The 24,694-nt window shown below is 39.8% G+C and overlaps 1 protein-coding gene and 1 non-coding gene across 3 annotated transcripts; one reads left to right on the top strand and one right to left on the bottom strand.

The window, feature by feature from the left end:
* Positions 1-651: 651 nt before the first annotated feature.
* IL17A (interleukin 17A) lies at positions 652-3,930 on the bottom strand. Of its 2 annotated transcripts, none has more exons than XM_004325475.4 (3): positions 3,904-3,930; positions 2,575-2,771; positions 652-1,358 (listed from the first exon to the last, which is right to left on the bottom strand). In XM_004325475.4, the coding sequence occupies exons 1-3, from the start codon at positions 3,928-3,930 to the stop codon at positions 1,121-1,123; spliced, it is 462 nt and encodes a 153-aa protein (XP_004325523.1). In that variant the 3' UTR covers positions 652-1,120. The 2 variants fall into 2 exon arrangements, with proteins under 2 accessions (XP_004325523.1, XP_073666298.1); XM_073810197.1 differs by having other exon boundaries at positions 2,575-2,777.
* Positions 3,931-8,498: 4,568 nt separating this feature from the next.
* Positions 8,499-8,605, top strand: LOC117314040 (U6 spliceosomal RNA). The gene has a single exon (XR_004528723.1). It is a non-coding gene; the product is annotated as a U6 spliceosomal RNA (small nuclear RNA).
* Positions 8,606-24,694: the final 16,089 nt, after the last annotated feature.

Raw genomic sequence — 24,694 nt, forward strand, 5'->3', positions numbered from 1 at the left:
ATTGGATAATAGTATGCAGGCCTCCATCTTGTATTGTCTTGAATAACATTGAGAACTTGGACTTGGGGTGGGTGGAGGTTGTTGCTACTCAAAGGCATGCTTTGTTTTGCTCTATTGATAAATTTGCACACCCTTCCAAATATGAAAGAGCTGAGCTCATGGAAGTCCTTTTTTTTTTTTTTTTTTTTTGCTGTACGCAGGCCTCTCACTGTTGTGGCCTCTCCCGTTGTGGAGCACAGGCTCCGGACGCACAGGCTCATCAGCCATGGCTCACGGGCCCAGCCGCTCCGCGGCATGTGGGATCTTCCCGGACCAGGGCACCAACCCGTGTCCCCTGCATCGGCAGGCGGACTCTCAACCATTGCGCCACCAGGGAAGCCCTCGGAAGTCCTTTTAATGAGAAAACAAATAAGGAAACGAATTTTCGTCCCAAACTTTATTATTATCAATTGTTTTTATTACAAGAGTTTAACAGAGCAGAGTTACACTTGCCGTCTCTCTTGTGAAACCTGAACAATTTACAAAGTTAAGGTAATAAATATGAAACTAGGTTTAGTCTTTCTTTTCAGCCACGTCATGCACTCCTAAGAGACAATGAGAAGAAAATCCTGTAGGCATATGCAGTACAAACTCAGACATTTTCACCTGCTATTTAATCCTATCTAGGATTCCCCTAGGCAGTACAGATACTCATATATTTCACCTTTCTCTAAAGACTAAGAAACATAAATAGATCCATAAATAGCTCATATAAATATAGGTTTTACCTTTTAAATAATAAAATTCCCAAGTCTGGAATCTTGTCTTAAAAAAATACAAAATAAGGCATGTAATTCATTAAAATGGAATCTCATGCCCCAAAGTTATCTTGGGGCCTATTAAATACATAAATAACTTAAAGCCCTTAGAAAAGCAAACAAGAAGCAAATTGGTACTCAGTCTAAAACTTCCTTCTTGGGGAAAGGGAAAAATGGTTCAGATTCCATCTCTAAACCAGTGTTCCCTCTGGAGTTTCCACTGGATGAACTAAGAACCCTGGTGATTTGGGTCAGAAATGGGGCTGGGTCTAATCCCCAGAAAGCCTAACTGATTTGGGGAGTGGGGGTCAGACCGGAAGCTCTTAAGCCATGTGGTGGACAATGGGGGTGACACAGGTGCAGCCCACGGCCACCAGCATCTTCTCCAGCCGGAAGGAGTGGGGGCAGTGCTGAGGCTCCCTTCGCAGGACCAGGATCTCTTGCTGGATGGGGACGGAGTTCATGTGATGGTCCACCTTCCCTTCAGCATTGACACAGCCCAAGTGGCTGCACTTGGCCTCCCAGATCACAGAGGGGTACCTCTCAGAGTCCTCATTGCGGCTGCAAGGGAGACAAAAGCCAGGAAGAACGTGAATTCCTGGTAGAGCAGGAAGGAAATCAAACAGGAATAAACAGGGAGACAAATTCACAGGGGAGCAAATGATAGGCATTGTGAATTCTCTAAGTGCTGTTAGTCTGAAAAAGAAGTAGTTTGGGGAAAACTTGTGTTTCGAAGCCCATGAAGTGTTATAGAAAAAAAGACAATGATTAGTTTTCCCCAATTTCCGGCATACACAAAAGAAGATAGACTGAAACCACAGAAAGGATTTAAATTTGACACAAAGGTTAATTTCTTTAGGGTACATTTGATAGATGAAAAAAGACTAAAGGACTAGTATAGAAACAAGATAACTGTTAATCTGACTTAATGAAGTCTGTCTTTGAAGCAGAGAATGCACTCAAATTTTATCTGACAGCACACTGATGGAACAGAGCCCACGGCTGATGTGAAGGGCTGCAAACAAGATCTTAAGCCCCTTTACAACCTTCTGTCTCCCCTCCAGCTGCTTCGACTTCTGAATTCATTTATTTGAACTATTCTTAGTAAGTAGAAGTAAGAAGACGAGAAACCCTACAGTCAGGTGAATCTATAGGCTGCATACAACTGAGGATTACTTGCTTTACTAAAATCAAATTATCAAAATACATTTTGTACTTAATCCATCTAAATACTAGATGTACTAAGGACACAGCAAATATTGGTCTGTTGGGGATGTTGTCTAACTCAAAAAAGGGTGGAAATACCCAGCATGATACTTCTTCCACTGGTATTCAAGCTATATTTTCCCAGTGTTGATACAACCAAAAAAGCACAAAAATCCCAGTTAATTAATAGTTATTTTCAACACATCTTCTCTGGGAGCTCTGGTAAAGAGAATTCAAGCACTAATCTCCTACAATAAATGTCTATTTCTTTTTAAAATAAATAAACAACAGACTTGGGGTGTCATAAATATGAGAATGATGACCGCCGTTCATTTGGATGGATTTCTGGGGCAATGAGAACTAGTAGAATAGGTGTTATGGGGGCTGGGGAGAGCTGTGCTCTATCAAAGAAATCTGTAGAATGAAAGCTTGAGAATCATGGGTTTACACAACGGCCCTTCCAGTTTTGACGGATGATTCTGAGTAATACCGTTCTCAAGGTGATTTAGCTGGCAGTCTGATACATACAGGGTAGAAGAATACAGAGAGTTTATCTGGGACTTTTACGTACTGGAGAGTCCAAGGTGAGGTGGAGCGTTTGTAGTAATCGGAGGGTCTTCTGGAATTCACGTTCCGGTTAAGGATGTTTAGGTTGAGCCTCACATACTGGGGGAAGTTCTTGTCCTCAACATGCGGGCAGCCTGGACTTTGTGGGATTATGATTCCTGCCTTCACAAGAGCCACCAGACTCAGCAGCAGCAGCAGTGACTGGAACTGGGTGGGAAAGGAAAGAGAGGTGGGAAACGGGGTTAGTGCTACATGGGTTTTGTCAACAAAGTGTGGTGATGATGGAATTGCTGATAGTTGAGAACATGCTATGGACAACGACAATCTATACGAAATTTTCAGGTCTGTTAAATGAAAAGCTGGTTAGATGAACAAAATAATATTAGGATGGCATTTCTACCAGTCTTGAACATTTTTCTTTTCTAACTTAGAAAAACCACATTATTCATTGGCTGGCAGTAATTTTAGTGAAGATGGCAAGTCATCAACCTGTCAGTACATGCATCACTCTCAGGTCATTGGGATGGTAATGACCTTGATTTTCTAGGAAGAAATGTCCTCCTGCACCATCGATCCCGCCCCGTGCATTCTGTGAAACCCTATGTGAAATCAAATGTACACCTTAGAAATAAAGGGCTGTAGAAAATCCATGTGGTATCAGTTAAAAATTCTGTTGGTACCACTGGCAAACATCCAACCCAAAATGGACCCCCCCTTATGTTTTTCTTAGGTATATTTCCCAGGTTTTCTAAATTTACATATACTGATTCGGTAATCAAATTGGGTTTCAAAAAAGACGTTTTAACTTAAATATTTTAAAAACATAAAGACCATTTACTCTAAACCACACCTATACCATCTATACATCTATGTCTAGTTAGAATAAATAGGGTTAGCGTACCAAGACTATAGTATAATAACAGGATAATGGAAAGAAAAGTCACTGCCACAACTTAGTAAATCCTCAAGGATAGTGACCCATCTCATTTTGGATTGAAGAAAAATGGGAGAATTATATTGAATCCCTTGTACTCAGAGAAACAGATTTTCAATAAGCGTTCTTTCTTAGAGCACAGCATCGTGTGACACTTCTTGTGTGGTTTAGCCCCCAGTATAGCTATCTTTCAGTTTTAATCTCACCTTTCAAACTGATGTGTACCAGTTCTTGAAAATGCTATACAATGACAAGTATCTATCAAGGGTTTCATTTCCCATCCTACGTAGACCGTATTCTTGGATTTCCATAGCTAGAATCCAGGATTTCATGCCTGCAGTCCAGAAATATTATCTGGCCCAAATCGACGACAACATTGCACGTTAGTGCGGGACTCACCACGGATGAAGTTCTCACACGAGCCATGGTAGTTTCTCCCAGTTCACTGTAAGTGGATGAGCCTGTGCTTGCTGCGAGATGGACAAAGTGTAGCGCTACCTTCTCTCTTTTTATAGGGCTTTTCTCCTTCTGTGGTCACTTACGTTGGCGTGTAGGAGTGAGTTCAGGGGTGACACCATTTTGGTTAAAAGTTCCATCCCCGAATGAGGTCAGAGAAAAACCTCCCTTTCGTGACGGGCAATAATCTGCTTCTGGAGGAAAATGGGAAGGACAGAAATTTATGCTTCTAAAGACTATGTCTTCTCTTCATTCTTCAAGGAACTATGACTTGTCAGAAGCTGAGTGGAAACACAGAAATCATTTATTTGTGAGCGTGCGTGAAACTGCCGTAAGAGATACCTTCTATTTTAATGGCTCGTGGGGAAATAAAAGTTTGACCTCACATTCAAGTCTTCTTTGGTCATATGCCTTGATTTCCCATTTGATAACTCCTTTCCTCACCAGATTCCCTAGCCAGATGTGGTGGAGACCGTTCCAGAAACTACCCATGGTCTCACCATATAAACAAACAAAAAATGGATACATAATTTCATGATGACAGGACATATTATTTCATCGATTTAATGCCTGCTTTGTCAAGAGACGTGAGATTTACTATCAAAGGCACGTCTAACACTGCATGTTACCAAGCAACTTGTTAACTCACGCAATTCCTCAGGAGGAAGAAGGAGTGGGGAAATGTAACCGGACAAAGAGAGGAATGAAAATGGAGGTAGAGACTGCAGGAAGGTGGGGGTAGAGAAAAGGAGGGAAGGCAAGAACAGACAATGATAACAAGAAAGGAGGAGAGGAAAGGGGGATAAGAAGGGAAGAGAGATAGGACTTCCCTGGTGGTCCAGTGGTTAAGACTTTGCCTTCAAGGCAGGAGATGTGGGTTTGATCCCTGGTCGGGGAGATAAGATCCCACATGCTTCTGGGCCAAAAAAACCAAAACATAAAACAGAAGCAATATTGTAACAAATTCAATAAAAACTTTAAAAATGGTCCACATCAAAAAAAGAAATCGTTAAAAAAAAAAAAAAGAAGGAAAGACAGAAGGAGCTGGTTCCTCCTTCCTTTTCTCTCCGCTGTCTAAGTGAGGTGAACTTCCATTTCAGGTCCTTGAGGACGGCGGCTCCTCGGAAACATTGAGGCCTATCCCAAGGTTGATAAAATGAGGGCTCAGCGGGCTTCCCTGGTGGCGCAGTGGTTGGGAGTCCGCCTGCCGATGCAGGGGACACGGGTTCGTGCCCCGGTCTGGGAAGATCCCACGTGCCGCGGAGTGGCTGGGCCCATGAGCCGTGGCCGCTGGGCCTGTGCGTCCGGAGCCTGTGCTCTGCAGCGGGAGAGGCCACGGCAGTGAGAGGCCCGCGTACCGCAAAAAAAAAAAAAAAAAAAAAAAATGAGGGGTCAGTGGATGAAGACATGGCTGGTGACGTGTCACCCTGTCTCTGCCCGTTCTCTGCAGTGAGGTGTTTTCTTGGGTAGACAGACACTGATCAGTGAGGAAGGCCACGAGCAGCTGAAATCTCAGTGGCGATGGTAGATGGATGACCTTGGTAGGCGAAGCAGATACAGATGGAAGAGGAAGTGGGATGCAGTTTCTCCTGATTTCCTTGGTTCTGGTGTTGACCTCACCATGTACCTTGGAGACATGGAGTCATCGTGAGCTCCCCTGTCCCTCCTCCACATGTGATCACGTAGCCATCTCAGCAGCATCTGTGTCTCTCACATCTATTTCCTATTCCCAGACCTACTGCCATTCCTCTAACTCATTGCTCACCCACTTGGACTGTTTTGTTTTTGTTTTTTAGTTGAAGTATAGTTGACTTACAATGTTGTTTTAATTTCTGTTGTACAGCAAAGCAATTGTTATACATATATACACATTCTTTTTTATATTCTTTTCCATTATGGTTTATCACAGGATACTGAATATAGAAATAGTTCCCTGTGCTATACAGTAGGACCTTGTTGTTTATCCATTCTGTGTATAATGGTTTGCATCTGCTAATCCCAAACTCCCAATTCATCCCTCCCCAACCCCCTCCCCCTTGGCAACTACAAGTCTGTTCTCTATGTCTGTGAGTCTGTTTCTTTTCTGTAGATGGGTTCCTTTGTGTACTTGGACTGTTTTAATAACCACATTTGCTCTTCCCAATTGTTATCTTCCACCCGCCTTCAACATTCCTGCAATAATGATCCTCAAAGCATGGCTCTGATTGTGCCTTTTCTTGTATCGTTCACTTGCATTCAGAACAAAATGCAGACCCCTTAGCATTTAAATTATTATTTGACTTAGTATCTGAAATCTGCAACCTTTACAGCTTTACCTGCCACCACGCTCCATGACCTGGCCTCATGGGGTCCTGATTGTTCTCCTTCCACAGACGGTCCCCAACTTACGATGGTTTGACTTACAATTTTTCAAATTTGCGACGGTGCAAACATGATATACATTCAGTTGAAGCTGTACTTCAGATTTTGAATTTTGATCTTTTCTCAGGCTGGTGCTATGTGGTATGATCTTCTCTCATGAGGCTGCAGTGGCTGTGAGCCATGCAATCATGAGGGTGAACAACCGATATATTTACCAACATCTGTACCCAGACACCGATTCTATTTTTCACTTTCAGTACATTATTCAGTAAATGACATGGGCTATTCAATGCTTTATTATAAAATAAGCTTTGTGTTATATGATTTTGCCCAACTGTAGGCTAAGATAAATGTTCTGGGCACATTTGAGGTAGGCTAGGCTAAGCCATGATGCTTGGTAGGTTAAGGTGTATTAAATGCATTTACATCACGATGTTTTGAATTTATTGGGTTTGTTGGAATGTAATCCCATCTCAAGTCAAGGAAGATCTGTAATGCCTGCATGCCTTTTGTTAGGTACTGTCTCTGAAATGCCCTTTCCCATCCTCAGTTTATATCAAAATGCGCCTTTTCCTTCCAGCTCCGGTTCAAATGTGTCTTCTAAGTCTGGAGGTCCCTCCTGATCATTTAGCTGAAATGAGCAGCTCCCATGACACATAGCTTATACCTGCCTCTCTAGTAACTTTTGCTTCATTTTGTACTGTGTTTTATTTGGCTGGAAAAAGTATGTCTAAGACATACATTCATTTCCAATTTTAGATTTTACTGTTACCCTTCAAGGCCAGTGTGCTATTCATCTTCGTAACTCCCTTGGTGCTTCCTGTGCGGCTTTATACAGCATAGGTCTCCACAGATTGCTTCTGTGTTGCTGGTTTTTCTCTGGGACACAGCTGTCCATGCATGTTTCTATCATATTGCATGTCATTTATGTATCTGATTTTCCTGCTAGACTGTGAAGCTACCTGGAGACAGTTATTATTAGTCTTTGTATCATCTAACACAGTGTCTAGGAAATAGGAAGTGCTCAATATTTTGACTGAATTAAAGTACAAATAATGTTATTTGGGTAGGTTGGAATCTTGAATATTCCTTTTGGGACCCAATTGCATGCCAGTGACCGTACTGAGCTAACACCTTGACTCTCCAGCTGATCGTTTTGAAGGTAGTGTGACAAGGTTGTGGCCTGTTTCGGACCATCCTTAAGTAGAAGATTTCTTGCTTGTTGCTGTCTGGTAAGGATGAGGTCAAGGTGAATGTGTTTGCTGGCCAAAGGGGCAAAGCTGATTCTAGTTGTCCTGCCTATGCCTGCCTCCTGTGCCAGTGAAATACACCGTGTGTGCTGTCCTTTGAAATACCAACCCTAGCTTTGAAATAAGGATGGGAAACAAGGTGGGTTTTCACAAAAGTGTAAAACTGGCCATTTTGAGGTGGTGGTTGGAGCTCAGTGTGCCCAGTCTTGAGTAGGACTGGTTTCTCAGATACACCCTTGAGCTGGAGGAACAGTCAGAAGCACAAAGATGGTGTGCAGAGCAAGGACGGTATTTGTCTGCAGAGGCAGCTGGTTCAGGTTTGGACCACAGTCTGTTCAGATAGAAGGAATGCTGGACTGGAAATTAGGTGCCCAGAACACTAGAGGAGAGGACACTTTTATTTTCACTGTGGTTCTGCCATTAACTACCCATGCCCTTAGGTATTTCACATCCTTGAGGCTCAGTTTCCCTCTCGATAAAATGAGTTTTTGCACCCGGTAATCTTTGATTATCTGAGTTTTCAGAGAAAGAAAATAGTGAAAGAACAAATAGGGACAGTAAATTAGGGGTGATGATTTTGCTTAGTGATTTTCCCCAGTTTATCAGTCTTGTTTCTTGGAGGGCTTGGGAAACAGATATTCACAAAGTAACGGGGAACTGCATCCTGGGAGTTGGGAGCTGGGAGCTCGGTGAGGTGAGCAGAGGAGGAGCAGTGGAGGCTGGGAAGTCTTCCTGGGAGCCAAGCATTCATCTGCTCCTAGTGAAGTGTCTATGGGCTTCTTGATTTAGGGAAATGATCTTCAAGGCTCCTTGACTTCATTAGGTCATCAAACAGCATCCCCTTGTACTTACAGTAGAGAACAATGTGGGAGATAGAAGAACATATATCCCTTAAATTAAGACTGTCATTAAAAAATTAAATAAATAGTGCTTGCTTCAGCAGCACATATACTAAAATTGGAATGACACAGAGAAGATTAGCATGGCCCCTGTGCAAGGATGACACGCAAATTCGTGAAGCGTTCCATATTTTTTTTAATTAAAAAATAAATAAATAAGTAAATAAGTAAAAAAAAACTTCTTGCTTAGGTGGTGGGGTTACCATCGAGATACTATTGTCTTTTCTACTCTACAGCCTTAAAAAACAATGGTCTCAGTAGAGGAGGAGGCCCTGTGCCACCGTTAATGACTTATTGTACAGTAAGTCCCCTGCATACGAACCTTCAAGGTGCAAACTTTCAGAGATGTGAACGTGCGTTCCATCAACGTCAGGCTTGAGTGAAATTGCAGCTTGCCCTCTGTCTCCTGTTGCTGACAATCCTTCAGCTCTACCATCTCCCACCTCCTCTCCCTCCTCTAGTCAGTAACTCTTCTTGCCTGTTCACTCGATGCCAGCGCCTGTATGCCAGCAGTTGTGCTGTACTACTCTACTTTTCAAGGTGCTGTACAGTAAGATTAAAAATGTTTTCTTTATTTTTTGTGTTTGTTTTTTAATGTATTATTTGTATGAAAAGTATTATAAACCTATTACAGTACAGTACTATATAGCTGATTGTGTTAGCTGGGTACGTAGGCCAACTTTGTTGGACTTAAGAACAAACTGGACTTAAAATGCGCTCTCGGAATGGAACTCGTTCATATGCAGGGGACTTATTGTATATTATAGTTTAAAGACAATGGCTACTCAAAGAAATCGGTATCATTTTATCTCATGCTGTGCACATCACAAGGAAAACTCCTTTTCTCTTGATTTTGATGTAATATAGAGAAGGTAATGAGTAGCTGCAGAGAATCCTTTTGGGTTTTTAACCTGGGGGCTGATATTTTGAAAATGGGCCAACTGACAAGAAGCAATGTCAGGTACTTAATAGGAAGACATGGTTTTGAGAGAGGAGAACGTTTGCAACAGAGAGTCATCTGGAGGGCCTTGGGGCATTGATAAAATCAGGATTTAGCTGATATCCAGATTTAGATCTAGTTGTTTAAGATCTAGATCATCTATAATATCTCCAACTTCAAAGTATTAATAGTGTTATATACCAGAGGCTCAGCTCTGAGGTTAAAGCTGTTGTTTTTCAAGAATCAGGACTTACTGTCTATGAAATTGCCATGGTTTATTAAATAAGAAATATCATCTTAGTACCAGCCTGACAGTGTCAGTGTTCCTCTCCAGGGCAACACTGTTAGGTGTTCACTACGGCTATGTTTCTGAGGGCCGTCCTGAACAATGAATCGTTGGGTGGGAATCCTCCAGGGGTAGGCACAGGCTTCCTCTGGAATCCCTGGTGGAGGAATTTCTCCTCCTTATATGACATGATGAATTGAAGGAATGATTAATAATGAGTACTTCTGAATAAGTCATTGTTAATGGGCTGGTGAGGGCTAAGAGGTGAGAGGTAGAATCCTTTTTCAACATTTCAATTCTGTTTTTTCACCACTGGGCATTCTAACACTTGGTGGGTTGTTCTTCCCTGATGAAGACCCTCTGTGAACAGCTCCTGTGAGTGACTAATTATCTTTCTTCTGCTATTCATTTTTGATGCTGCAGGAGCCTAGTCCTAGCCCAGACCAGACTATTTTTATCTGATGGAATCAGATCACAAAACTGTTTGTACGTCTTTAAAAAACAAACTTAATCTATGGAGTCAAAAGAATGTTGATGGGCCATGACATTATCCACGTGAGGGATTTGATAGACAGGCATTCTGTTCCTGGTGACTCCCCAATAGTGCACCACACCTTCATCTTTTCGGTAAATGAGGCTTGCCTCTTACACATCTTTCCCAGCCTCAAAGCATTGAGGTGATACCTGGAAGCTGTGATGAGACCAAGCCATGCAAGGAGGAAGACACATCACATCACGTCATCTTAAAACAACTGCAATCCATCAGTGTTTCCCCTATCTCTACACGAACATCCACAACCCAACTCATCAGATGAGCATGTCAATTTCTCCTTTGAGTAATAACTACTACTAACCTCATGGAAACCAAGCCTCTTCCTTAGGTAGGTTTCTCACTAGCCTTTTACTGAAACACTGATTTAAAGTGGGTCAGAAAACTTTCCATTTTTTTTCAAACCAATACATTTAGAATTCTATCCCTATATATTAGCAGGCACATGCAAATTTTTTTTACGGGTGGCCTTCCCTTTGGCAATGCTGACTTCATCTAATACCCTGAGAATTAAGGTCAGCAAATGACTGAAGTTTCAAGTCTGAAAGGATGTCACTGAAAAGTAAGGTCTAAAATTAAACAAGCAAACCAAACCAGACACTGAGGTTGGGCTATCAAGTTATCAGCTTTATTTTCTTTTCAGCGATTTTGAAGTTAATATGATTTAGAGACAACTGCAGAATGTATTTAAAGGACAAGATACAACATGTGGACTCAGAACAAATTGCTAATTGGTTTTTCTTTTTAGACAATATAGAAGATGCTCTGGTGAAGTGTCTTCTCCACAGATTGGAAATATAGTAAAATCAATAATAGTGATGCTATGTTCCTTTATTCCAAAATCCTTCGAAGGATTTGAGATGATTTGTAACAAAAATTCAGGTAATAAAGTAGATAAAAAATATGAATCGGGCCCAGCAAATATGGAGTCAAAAGTCAAGATCAGGGAAAAGAAAACCCAAAGTCACAGTCCATAGGGATCAATAGAATTACTCTAGTTGAGGTTTACATTTGTCTCTGAGCTTCCTGTCAGCCAAAGAGAAAAGGTAGATACGCTCAGTTACATAGTTTTCATTATCAGCAAGGAAGAGGCTAGCTAATTCCTTAGAAGAGATGGAGTTAGAAGAATGGATAAAGAAAATGTGATACATATACACAATGGAATATTACTCAGCCATAAAAAGGAACGAAACTGGGTCATTTGTAGGATGGACCTAGAGGTTGTCATACAGGGTGAAGTAAGTCAGAAAGAGAAAAACAAATATTGTACAATATCGCTTATATGAAAAGTGATAATGGTACAGATGAACTTACTTGTAAAGCAGAAATAGAGTCACAGATGTAGAGAACAAACTTATGCTTACCAAAGGGGGAAGGGGAGGTGGGATGAACTGGGAGATTGGGATTGACATATATACACTACTATGTATAAAATGGGTAGCTAATGAGAACCTACTGTATAGCACAGGGAACTCTACTCAGTGATCCATGGTGACCTAAATGGGAAGGAAACCTAAAAGAGAGTGGATATATGTATACATAAAACTGATTAACTTTGGTGCACAGCAGAAGCTAACACAACATTGTGAAGCAACTATACTCCAATAAAAATTAATAAAAAATATTAAAAAATATAATGTACCAAAAAAAAAAAGAAGAGATGGAGTATTTCCTATCATTACATTTTGAAATAAAATTTCCATCTGGGGCTCATAAGAGGCTCCTGTTTAGTATATTGGTTAAAGACATGTTGTGGCCTCAGACATTCCCATAATCAGATCTCAGCCCCACTTTATTAGCTGTGTGACCTTAGGAAAATTATGTCACGCACGTCTCAGTGTCCATACCTACAAGATGGAGGTAACAATAGAATATGACTCATAGATTATTGAAAGGAGTAAATTAAATAATATATGTGGCAATGCATATTGATGAAATATTAACTTTTGTAGGAATGTCAGGGCAAGAGAATCTGACAGAGTTTGTCAAACTTTTTTGAGAAAGAGAACCATTGGGTCTGAGGGTCAGACACTGGATGTGAAAGTCAGACACTGGATGTGAGGGTCAGACATTGGATGTGAGGGTCAGACACTGGATCTGAAGGTGACATTGGAGGTGAGGATCAGACATTGGATCTGAAGGTCAGACATTGGAGGTGAGGGTCTGACATTGGATCTGAAGGTGACATTGGATGTGAGGGTCAGACACTGGAGGTGAGGGTCAGACACTGGATCTGAAGATCTGACATTGGAGGTGAGGGTCAGACATTGGATCTGACTAGTTATCTGCTCATTGAATGTCTACACTGTGAGAAAGTAGGGAGATTTCTTCAGCTTCCACATGGTCTGGGTGAAATAGCCCTTCATTCAACAAATGTTTCTTGAGTACCTGTTCTGAACTGGGCACTTCTGAACTCTGGGGATAGAGCAGGGTACAAGTTGACAAGGCCCTACTTTCAAGGAGCTGACATCCAGGGTAATCCAGGCCCTTTATTCATATTCTGTGCTTTTCAAACTGATTGCTGATAATGAATTGAGCTTATTAGGTACTTAGATAACCTGGAAACCAGTGCCCTGGATAGTAGACACAGGCATCTGATTAGTGGAAAGGAATAGTCCCTGCTACAAATTATTAATTTGTCCTGGTTTATATACTGTTGTACTGATGATAAGGAATTTCAAGGTTTACCATATATTGTATTGAACTTAACTCAGAACTGCCACCCTGTATGTGTGTAATACATATTTTATATCTATCATAGATCTATCTATCATCTATCTACTTATCTATATCATCTATCTATCCATCTATCATCTATCTACACCATGCACAAGCGCACACACACACATACACACACACACATGTCATTTTTCTTCTGACCATGAAAGTGATATATGGTCATTTGTTATACAAAATAATGGGGGCCAGGTGAGGGGAGCAAAAGGAAGAAAGCAAAATTAACCCATAATCCTGGTTCTTAGAAATAAGCTTTTGGAGTATACTGTTCCTGTTATTTTATAAAACTGGAATCATTTGAAGTGTATTGTTCTAGTTTAAAAAATACATTAAAAAACTATAAGTATTATTATTACCAAGTTGGGCTATATTATAATACTGTTTTGTGACCTGTTTTCTCACCTTACAATATATTCTGAACATTTTTACCCTTTTTAAAGCTTTTGTTTGTTCGTTTATGTGTGTTTGAATCCTGCCTAACATCCTGAGACATGGATGAAGAGCAGACCATTTAACCAGCTGCCTTTTTTTCAATATTTTGATTGCTTCCATGATTTTATTATTTCTTTGACTTCTCCGTGTCATCTGTCCATAGCAGCAAAAAGTCTCATACCTGAGTACTCAGTAGAATTATTGTAGAGTTCTACCTTTGCAAAGGGACTGAATTTGGCTGAAGAGCAGTGCTGTCAACACCTAAAAGCAAAGGAAGAGAAAGATCCATAGGGTTATACATGCTTGGTCGCGTAAGTAGAGCGACAGTCGTGAATTCATAACACTGGGAAGTTACAAATGTTTTAAATAATGGCTTGACTCAGAAGGAAGCAACCCCAACCCAAGAGTTAAACAAAGAATGACTTAGTGACAAAGCCCAACAGGATGGGTTAGGAGCACAAAGATTTCTTTGTAGTTATAGTGGTTTGAGAAGTTTAACTATAATGGGACACATTCAATATTTTAATGGTTATAAATTATTAAATAAAAAGATTTATTTGTTCAGGCTTCTCTAAGTTGCAATTTTCTGGTTTGCATTTTCCTGTGGTGAGAAAGGAGTGAGTATTTTGACTTAAAATACTTTCTCACCAATTTTCGCGTGATAAGAAAAAATAGAAATTGTGTTGATGTCAACAGCTTTTTAAAGTATGTGTCTTGTCCATAAGCACATGAATATAATGTAGTCTATACACAGATGCATGACAATCAAATATAATAATAAAGCTAATGCTTAAAATAAATTGACAGAGATCAATGAAGCTTGTTAAACATTTTAGGTAATGTTATTACCAGGGCGATAGCCATTAAAGACATCAACAAAAATATTAATATTTACAAAAAAAGGCTTATGATAGTATAAAAAACAGTGATCTGCCATATGACTGGTGTCAAGTAAATGTAAATGATATAAATTTTGTAATGTCTCAGAGAAAGGCCTTTTTTGGGGTATTTATCCATTCTTTTAATCTCTACAGCAATCTTGTACTTGGATCCTATAACTATCCTATATATTTAGATACTATTATCCAAATTTACATTAAAGAAAACTAAGGTTTGGAAGGTTTCAGTAACTAGTCCAAGATCATCTAGTTGGCAGGTTGTCGAAGGATCACAGACATGGCTGATTCTCAGGTCTGGGGGCTTTTCATTATGACCAGCTGAAAACATTGATATTGAAAACATTTTAAAGACTTATTCTGCAAGTGACTTTCCAGCTTTCCGAAGCTGACTGTCTGATGTTTTTGAAGTTTGAAAAATTTGAAGTCTTAAAAATTATAGAATTGTTTTTCTTTCATCCATTTTGTGGTATCACCTCTTTCATTTACCCTTGTCCATTATCTTTGTTTTACTGACAATCCCTCACTATCTAGTGCTATGACTGTATCTAGACTAAGATATCCCCAACATATATTTATTTTGTGATTCCCTCAAAGTGGAGATTTTTGTGAAAATAATGAAAGGAGGGGCAGAGAGAGGTGTCTATATGTCTATGTTTCACTGAGGATCAAGGTAAGAGGATTAATGCTCACTTTCCCAGCTGGATTAAAGAACAGTAACCTTTCCTTTCTTTTTCTTTTTTTTCCTAAAAAAAAAAGGTGGGTGTTGGAAGAAGCTGAATTTAAGCATGAGAACCTCATAGGGGAGTATTAGATGATGGCTATGAATCAGACTGGTTTTCTCTTTGATCTGAAGAACTAGGCCATTACAGTCATAATGCATTTTAGCTACAGCAAAAAACTGCAGGAGTCAGGTTTTTAAACATTTGACCAGTATTGAGTTAAACCTCATGAACCTGATGCCAAGTATAAGAGGATAGTATATGAAGAGCATTTAATTTTGAAAAATTTCCAATGTACATATCATTTTAAAATATTTGGTTAGAATTCAAGTGCATGTATATACCATAATTTATTTATTTAGTCTCCTATTAGTGCATTTAAAATTCATTTCAAATTATTCATTATTCATCAGTACATGATAAATATTTATTCATTAGATCTTTGCTCAAATACATATTATTACTAGAGGATATGGAACCATAATGGGTTTTTGTATTATTATCTGTATTTTACTAAGATTTTCTAGTTTCTGTTTTGGTTTGTAATAGAAACTCAGTTGAACCAGCTTAAGAAAAACCTGGTTTTAGGGAAACCAAGGGAAGGAATTACAGCAGGAAAGGACTGGAACAAGAGTTAAAAAGCAAATGGGGGGATTTCCCTGGTGGCGCAGTGGTTAAGAACCCACCTGCCAATGAAGGAGACGTGGGTTTGAGCCCTGGTCCGGGAAGATCCCACATGCCGCAGAGCAACTAAGCCTGTGCGCCACAACTACTGAGCCCACGTGCCACAACTATGGAAGCCCATGCGCCTAGAGCCCATGCTCCGAAACAAGAGAAGCCACCACAATGAGAAGGCTGTGCACTGCAGCGAAGACTCAAAACAGCCAAAAATAAATAAAAATAAAATAAATACATGTATAAAAACAAATAAACAAACAAAAACGGGAGTCAAACAATTGCTTTTTCAGTCTCTCAAACACCCTCTTCCCTGAACTGTGTCATTTCTCTCGCTGAGGATTCATTTTCTCTGTGCTCCCGGCTCTGCCAAGTTCACATATTCAAGGTGCACTGATAGGCATTTCTCAGTTTCAAGCCATAGAACCAGGAGAGTGTGATTGGCTTAACTTAACTCTTGTGTCTAATCAGCTATGCTTGAGTGGAATCATGTTGTACAAACAGGGCTGCTGGGGATCCAACTTTGTGGTTAAGTTAGCCCTTATCTCGAAGAAAAGCAGTGTGGGCTGGGAAGACATTCTAAATGGTGTGTGTACTCTAGTAAATTTCCTCCTACGACAGGAAAAGCATACGTAGGTGGCAAAGTAATTTCTTCCCTCCACCCCATCAAATCTTGGTAAGAATGCCTCCAGCTCGCTGAGCTTTGTTATTCCTCCTCAACCTGAGTGATAGGATTGTTTTTATTTTGTTGATGGTGTTATATTTTATTTATTAAAAATAATTTTATTTATTTATATTTTGGTGGCGTTGGGTCTTTGTTGCTGTGTGCGGGCTTTCTCTAGTCGCGGCGAGTGGGGGCTACTCTTCGTTGCAGTGCACGGGCTTCTCACTGTGGTGGCTTCTCTTGTTGTGGAGCACGGGTTCTAGGCGTGTAGGCTTCAGTAGTTGTGGCTCGTGGGCTCTAGAGCACAGGCTCAGTAGCTGTGGTGCACGGGCTTAGTTGCTCCGCGACACGTGGGATCTTCCCGGACCAGGGCTTGAACCAGTGTCCCCCGGATTGGCAGGTGGATTCTTAACCACTGTGCCACCAGGGAAGCCCCTATATTTTAAATATATTTATATAATTTATTCATGTACTTTATAATTTATATATGTAATGTGCATATATCTCTATATCTTTGTGAATAAAATTTTGGGGGTCTATATTGACTCAAACTTATTAAGTTGCAGTTCTTAGCATTGTACAAAATATATACAGTAGACGTTTAATACATGCTTGTTTATTATCTTTTCAAGATGGTCTTCCTGTCTGAAAAGGCTGGATGCAGAACGATTGACCACTTTTAAAAATAGTTGTATGTTTTATGTAAGTCTGTGTGAATCCTGCTGAACCTATGTGGTTTTTAAGCTTTTTTTTTTTTTTTGATAAGATCTGCTGCATTAAGCATGTGTAGACCAAATGTAGTGAGCTTGACACCTGAAAGTGAGAGACAGGGAGCCGGGTCCTATGTGGGCTAAACACAGCATCTGCTAGACATGATGAGTAAACAGCCATCAAGGAAGTGGTTGATGGACCATTTGACTGAGGTGAGAAACTCATCTGCCTTTTGACTTGTTGTCAGAAGACATACTTCAGCAGGATGCCTGGTGTAAACATATGAAGGCTCTAAACCTGCTTTTGTTTGGGAACCTGGGTCTCAGCAGAAATATATTGCCCACTGGTTGTCCTAATTCATCAAACATCCCCATCCATCCATCCATCTATCCACCTCGTAAACATTTATTGAAAAATTACTGTATGAAAAGCAGCAAGAACTATAGTTTTAGAAGGAGCACTGGTTGAGTCACACTTAAAAGTTTACAAATGAATTACCTATTCATTACCTAGCTTTGAGTTAGACATATCTGGATTCACTCTGTTGCCTCTTAGCTATGAGACCTTAGTCAAGTTACTTAATATTCTCTGAGCCTCAAGTTCCTCACTTTTAAAATGACAATAATAATAGTACTTACATCATAAAGTTATTGTAAGGATGGAAGAGATACTGTAGGTACTGTTTTTTGCACAGAGCCATAAATATTATGTACTATTATTTCTAATCATCAAAATCATATTCATTACCAACCACAATGAGTTCTTACAGAAGCTCAAAATTTTATGCATTGTGGAATATACAGAAAGAAGGTAAATTCTGCCTGTTACAAACTGTCACTTTAAGGAGACTGACTGCTTCATGTGGGATGTGTCCATAAAATAAGACATCTGAAGAAAGAAAAATCCAGGGTTATCAGAATGCTTTGCCAACTTGCTGCCAAATATACTTATTTCTTATTTATGTACTATTATATCTGGGTGGGCTAATGTTTCCACTTTTCATCTGTAGGTTTGGATAGCCTGCAGAGATGGCTTTAGACTCAGACCCACAGAATGAAAAATGAAAATAATACAGAGAGCTTATTTAATCAATAGGTGTTCTTAAAAACTTGCCTAAATATTTATGCTTTATCTAAACACATTCAGAGAAAGAGATGTTGTAACTACCTTAGAAATATACCCTAATTTCTAACTGAACTCCCCCCATTTGTAAATTCAATTAATTTGTTTTGCTTTATCCTTAAGTGATATCTTCTAAGTTAACGAGGTCCAAAACTTTTCCATTGTCTTTGACTTTTCATTGCCTTTTAAAAATTGAAGTATAGTTGATGTACAACATTATATAAGTTACAGGTGTACAATATAGTGATTCACAATTTTTGCAGGCTATACTCCATTTACAGTTATTATAAAATATTGGCTATCTTGCCCGAATATATTCTTGTAGTTTATTTTTTTCTTCCCCTGCTGTCTCCCTTCTGAGGCCTGTCACCAGTTGTCGCAGAGTCCTATTGATTCTCTGTGTTCTTCTGCCATGTGGTGGACGTTCTTCCCACCTTAGTTCAGGTCCCCCTTCCCTTGGGCTTTTCCAGTAGTCATTGCCTCCTACTGGGACTTTCCTGTTTCCAGACCCCTCCTCCTTGCAGCCCATCCTGCTCACCAAAACCACATCCATCTTCCTTAGCCATTTAAATGTTTTCCCATGGAAAGTTATTATAGGACAGATCACATTTGGGCTTCTCCGTTGTACATTGGGGTCCTCCACATGTGGGACTCCCCTTCCTGTACAGCCTTGACCTTTATCATTCCCAGCTCTGCTTCTGTCCAGCTAGTTTTCTGTCTTGCAAACACAGTACTCCCAATCTTTCAGCAAGTCTTTGCTCCTGTAAACTATTTCTTCCTTCACTTTTTGATTGTTGTATGGCTAAATGGTTCAAAAACTGTACAGTTATAAAGGTTTAAACTTTTGCTAGCAGTTCATTGCAGGAGAGAAGAGTTGAGAGGGTCAATGGATGACATAGAACTTGTGGATAATCATCTCTGCTTACACATGAGCTGGGAACTGTGTGGTTTCCTCAGACCAGAACCTGGGAAATGTGGGAAGAATTCTTAATTTAGGGTCCATGGGTTTCTAGGAAGTCTATGGATGGGATTCAAGGAAACTGTGAACTTACTAAAATTACAATTAAAGATGCATTCATATGTGCATTTGTTTTCGGTGGAGAGGATCCACCACTTTCATGAAGAGAAGCAGGACATTTGACAAGAAGAAGCTTTAGTTAAGGGTTTGAGTGGATGCAAGACGGTAGGATGAAGTTGGGACTGAGCCAGGCCAAGATGAAACTTTGCTTGGATACTATGGAGAAATTCAATGTGAAGAAACCAAGTCTCACTAAAGGCTGAGCCAAGCACTAGCACCGGCTGGGAGAAATATGGGCAATATGGTCCTAGAACCTCCAGGGTGTCAGAATGCTCTAGACTTAGGTCCAGGTTGGAAAAGGGCTTTTCTAACTTAAGGAAGTCAGAGAGAGAGAGAGAGAGAGAGAGAGAGAGAGAGAGAGACCAGACAATCATAGGTTTGGGCTGATTCAGGGCACCGATTTTGGGGGTAAGATGGAAATGTCTGGTTGGAAGAGGCAAGGGCCATGTGGGACATACTTGATTAAGAACTGGATTCTGCAAAGAACTGAGATTTTTTTTTGACAGGGCCACTCTGAACGATTTTAGGTAGAAATATTCTTGTAGATGAAAAGAAGAACAGCGACCTGTATGTATTTAGAACATTTTGTTGACTAAGAAATTTGTGACTAGGGTTTAGTTATCTAAGTTTCATATCTGTTATCTTGTATGTTCAACGTTTTTTTTTTTTTTTTTGCTTTCAGATTTTATCATAATTTTTCCTTTTAGTTTTTCATGAAGATGTTTTGAAGATGTGAATCTAATCTGTGTTGAAGAGGAGGAAATATAGGAAAGTGATGGGTTTAGTGGGGAGGGTGAGGGGTACTATCTTAGCTGGACAATGGAAGTCATGGTGGTGCAGTTAGTGAGGGGAATGCTTCCACAGCTCTGACGGATATATAGCTGGGGTCCTTCATTTATAGCCCTCTCACCCTCAAAGATCCAAGGCCTAACTATCCCTTGATCATTTTCAAATTCAGGAGGCTATAACTTCCTACTGACCTTCTGACAAATCTCTTACAAATCTCTTACTCTCTCCTCCTAGATCAGTGGTTCTTAACCAGGGGGGAGATGGGGGAGGTTTTACAAAATAACCGCCCACCATACAGTCCAACTGAGCACACATATATGTGTACCGCTTGGTAAAAAAATAATTTGTCACTTATCCTGTGTGATGATCTTCCCAGTAATACTCTAAGTCTTGGCTGTTCTACAGCCTGTGTTATTTAATGTGAAGTAAACAAGCTTGCTAAACCGTGGTTCTTCATCTTTAATTGATTAATTGCTATTGGATGGTAATATGACAAACTCACTACAAACATTGAAAAATAATGGATATGGAGAAGAATTGAGGTTGATAATGTTTAAGGGTAGAAAGAACATATGTACTTAAGACTGAAGTACCTGAAACAATGCATCTTAAATTTCCCATATACTAATATCACAGAAAAGTAAGCCTTTTTTTTTTTAAACAACAGAGACACTTCAGAAATAAATGAATCTAAATTTAACTGAATGGAATTTGTTGGTAAATTAGATCCCATATTAGAACTAGAATGTATAAGAGGAGAATGCTTAACAGGTTTCAGGCAACCAACTCGAAATAAGGGCAGTGAAAGGAAATATATGTAGTTTTTAAATTAAGAGGTATTATATTAAGGGGAGAAGGCTGCATAGTTTATATCCCCTAGCAAGAAGATTAGAAATTGCTGGGTTAACAAAGTAGGTTGATCTTATAATTTAAAACGCTGGATTGCAACATGTTAATCTTTGTTAGCGAAATAGATGGATTCAGCGAAGATTATTTTATGACCTATTTTCTAAGGAAATAAAGTTTCAAGTTTACTTACAGAAGCTATGCAAATGAAAGTGATCGGAAATCAATAATGACAAACGGAGAGGATGAAACAGAGAGGATGAGAGAGGTAAATGACTTGTAATTTCCCTACAAAAAGATTTTCCGATTAAAGTTAAAAATCTGACAATTCAGCCCCTCCAAGAAATAAAAAAGATATATATCTATGAAAAGTTAGCAGACAGTTTAGAAGCTTTCGAGACTTGTGAATATAAGAAAAACAGCATGTACTGTGAAAGATATTTTGAGCAATAAGAATCTAAGGATTCTGAATTTGTCTCCAATCAAGTAGCAATTAAAAGGACAGCCTGAAAAATGCATCAAAGATAAATGTTTGGAAATATAAGAAGAAATGAAATTGTGACTGGAATAAATCTTCACTGTTAGAACAAGAAAGATTTTATTATTATTTATGTTGAATAAGAATTAAAGTATTTATTTATTGAATATCAATAAATACAAATGGAAAGGAAAAATGGTCCAAAAATACAGTTTTTTAAAAAAATGTTAAGAACGTTTTATGAAAATGGATATAATTGTGAGCTTTGTTCTTTAGATGTCTTTGATGTAGGATTTTGCAGAGTACCAGCATCTTAGCACAACTGGGAGGAAACAGTCCTCTTTCTTGCATCAGAGGCCTGGGACTCCCTTGGGTGCCCTTCAGGCATCTGAGCCACTGAGTGCCAGGCCCCAGAGGCACGGTTTACCTGTAGCATTCCTGGTTATCCGAATACAGTGCTTCCATAATAAAAGCAATCTTCTGAGATGCTGGGGATTTTCTTGGAAAGCCACACCCGTCTTTGTTGCTCTCATGTAGCAGCAGATGAGAAAATTTTGCTATGGACATGCTTGACTCAGTACACGGATCTTAGGTCTGATGCTGTAAGAAGGAGTCTGAAAGTGGCATGGGGATTGAGGATAACAAATACAGTTGTTTTTCTTTAATGAGATCTACTTCACATTTGGATGAGTCTTAAAGATCAGGTTTGAGATTCATAGATCGTGGGGGACGAGTAAAACTTTCTTGTTGCCCACAGGAAAAGGAGACAGAATATTTAAAGCTCCAGATGCCAAAGCCCAGGCTGCGTTTGCATTTACAGAGGCTGAATGCACAGCGTCTTCAAAACAGGGTCCCTTGGTCACATTTTTCTCACCCGCGAGTCACTGTAGTGCTTGAAATGCCATTGTTAGGGGTACATTTCTTTGCCTACAGGCAAGATCTGCCCGTTCTCTGGAACTCTCTTTTTAGTAAAATAAGTGATGGTAAGTCAAGCACATAGAAGAGTGGGTTACTTACTAAGTCTTTCCTGTGTCGACTGGAAAAAAAATGCACGATTTTAAGAGTTGTGAGTTCAGTTTTATTTGGGGCAAAATGAGAGAACTCTGAGGAACTGCTCTGAGGAGGTGCGGGGGAGGTCAGTATATATGTGATTTTGGTGAAGGGGGTACATGAAATTGAGCACACATTGCGGCAGAAGGTTGCTGCTAGTCACAAGGTACAGATGTTGACATTGATGATTTTAGTGCTTTTCTAGATATGAGAAGATGCAAGAAATTGGGCTCATAAAATCTCCTGAAAATATCTGTCTGAAGGTCTGTTCTGCCAGTTTATCTCAGAGCACATAGTGCCTCATTCCTGATCTCCACCCTGAACTCTTTTCAGGGTGTTTTGATGGTCAGTGATTGTAGTGGCTAGTGGCTTCATCCTTGTAGAACCAGCTGGCAAATGACAATTTTTAGTTGGCACCTGATACTCCAAGGGCACCTAGGAAGGGAGGAGCGGCTGCCTGGGGATAGTGTGGGATGGGGAAAGGGTGCAGAGAGAAGTGCTGACAGGGCAAAGGAGATCAGTTTTCCTGCTTCATCATGTGCTCAGAGACCTGTCCAGTATTCCTAATCCCTGGGGTTGCAGCCTTGATTGGGGGCTCCATGATCTGTAGCTCCTCTTTCAAATTCAGGCCCAATTGCAATGCTGGGAATCTCCAGTCACATGCCCAGGTCTATTGTTTTTGGCTTAGAGGAACATTAAAGGAAATAACACTTTTCTGCACATTTTGAAAAGCTGGAAGCTGTAGAGAAATATTCATACGATAAAAACCATTCACCTCTCACCCCATCACCTCATAAAAGCATCACAATAAACACTTAGTATTTTGGTGCCTTTGTCTATTGTCATATGTGGCTGAAATTAGCCTAGATATACAATTTTATATCTGACATTAAAAAATGTTAAATTGTATGATACATATTTCTCTATATGATTAAAAATCTTTGTAAATATTTTTAATGGGCACCTAAATTTTCTTTTTGTGGCTGTGCCATCATTTATTTAAAATTTCCATGTTCTTGAGTACTTAAGACTTTCTTGTATTCTGCTATAATACTGTGATGAACATCTCTGTGCAGAAATCTGACTCCACTTTGGATTATTTCCTTAGGACCCTAGAAATGAAATATATAGGGTATGAACATTTCTGAGGCTCATGTTACATACTGTCAAGTTACTTTCTGAAAACCAGGGTTCCAATTTATACTCCTAGTAGAGAAGGCGAGTGCAGTTTCTAGTATACATGTAAAAAATGAATAAACTGAAACCCAAAGAAATAGAGCTGGGAGACCAGAAGGGGTTGCTCTCATGCCCTGTGACCTTAGCAGAGCCCAACAGGAAGAAGAAAGACTCTTCTTCTTTCCTGGCAAGGACTCAGCCAATGAAAAGCCATGGACTCTTTGTTTACTGCAGCCCTCCGGACTTCTTTTTCCTTCTACATATAAAAGCCGTCTCGTACCCTTGCCTTGGGGGAGACTTACCTGTGGCTGGTCATGGTTGCAGACCCTGAATTGCAATTTTCTGCTGATCCTAAATAAACTCATCTTTGCTGGAGAAATATCTGGCAATCTATTTGTTTCAGGTCAACAACGTTATTAAATTGAATGAAATGAATGATAACTGTTTATTGAGTCCTTACTGGCATTGTTATCATAAACAATCCAAACTAGAAAAAAACATCAATAACAATACATATCTTGCTAATTTATGCACAAAGGTTTACACTTAGCTATTATAATTTCCACATCCTTGAAGACTGGTATACATGGAAAATTTCTGTGGAAGGAATTGTTTCTATGGTGACACCTGGGACTGTTCAGAGGCAAGCTAGAATTTGTAATCTGTACATGGGAGACTGGCTCAAGTCCCAAAGAGAATCTTCCTCTATTAGCTGTGAATGAAGAAAATCTCTAAAATGGGCTCACCTGCAAATGGATATCCCAGAGAGAGCTCCCAAATCCACTGGGATCTCCAATGATGATAGCAAACCCTTGGGAAATAGTGCTAAATATTTGCAAAGAATATTCTAACTGACCCACTAGAGTTCTGTATTGACCCACTAACTCCTTTCTTCCATGAAACCATGGGATTGGACAGGATCATCGATTTTCCAGTTGGGATCTGAGATGTGCTCAGAGTTCCACATGTGATGAGGCCAGAGAGAGAGAGAGAGGAAGGGAAGGGGGTGCTTGACCGGTGGGATTGGGACCCTTGCACCTACCCCTGCTACCTCCTTCACTTCGTTTACATGA

This window comes from Tursiops truncatus, chromosome 10 (assembly GCF_011762595.2).
Source record: "Tursiops truncatus isolate mTurTru1 chromosome 10, mTurTru1.mat.Y, whole genome shotgun sequence".
Classification (NCBI taxonomy): domain Eukaryota; kingdom Metazoa; phylum Chordata; class Mammalia; order Artiodactyla; family Delphinidae; genus Tursiops; species Tursiops truncatus.

Coding starts and splice junctions, on each gene's coding strand:
- IL17A (XM_073810197.1), bottom strand. CDS start 3,930: ATGGCTCGTGTGAGAACTTCATCCGTG. Junction 2,778..3,903: donor GTGTGAGAACTTCATCCGTG/GTGAGTCCCGCA, acceptor TTTCCCACCCAG/TTCCAGTCACTGCTGCTGCT. Junction 1,359..2,574: donor ACCTCACCTTGGACTCTCCA/GTACGTAAAAGT, acceptor TCTCCCTTGCAG/CCGCAATGAGGACTCTGAGA.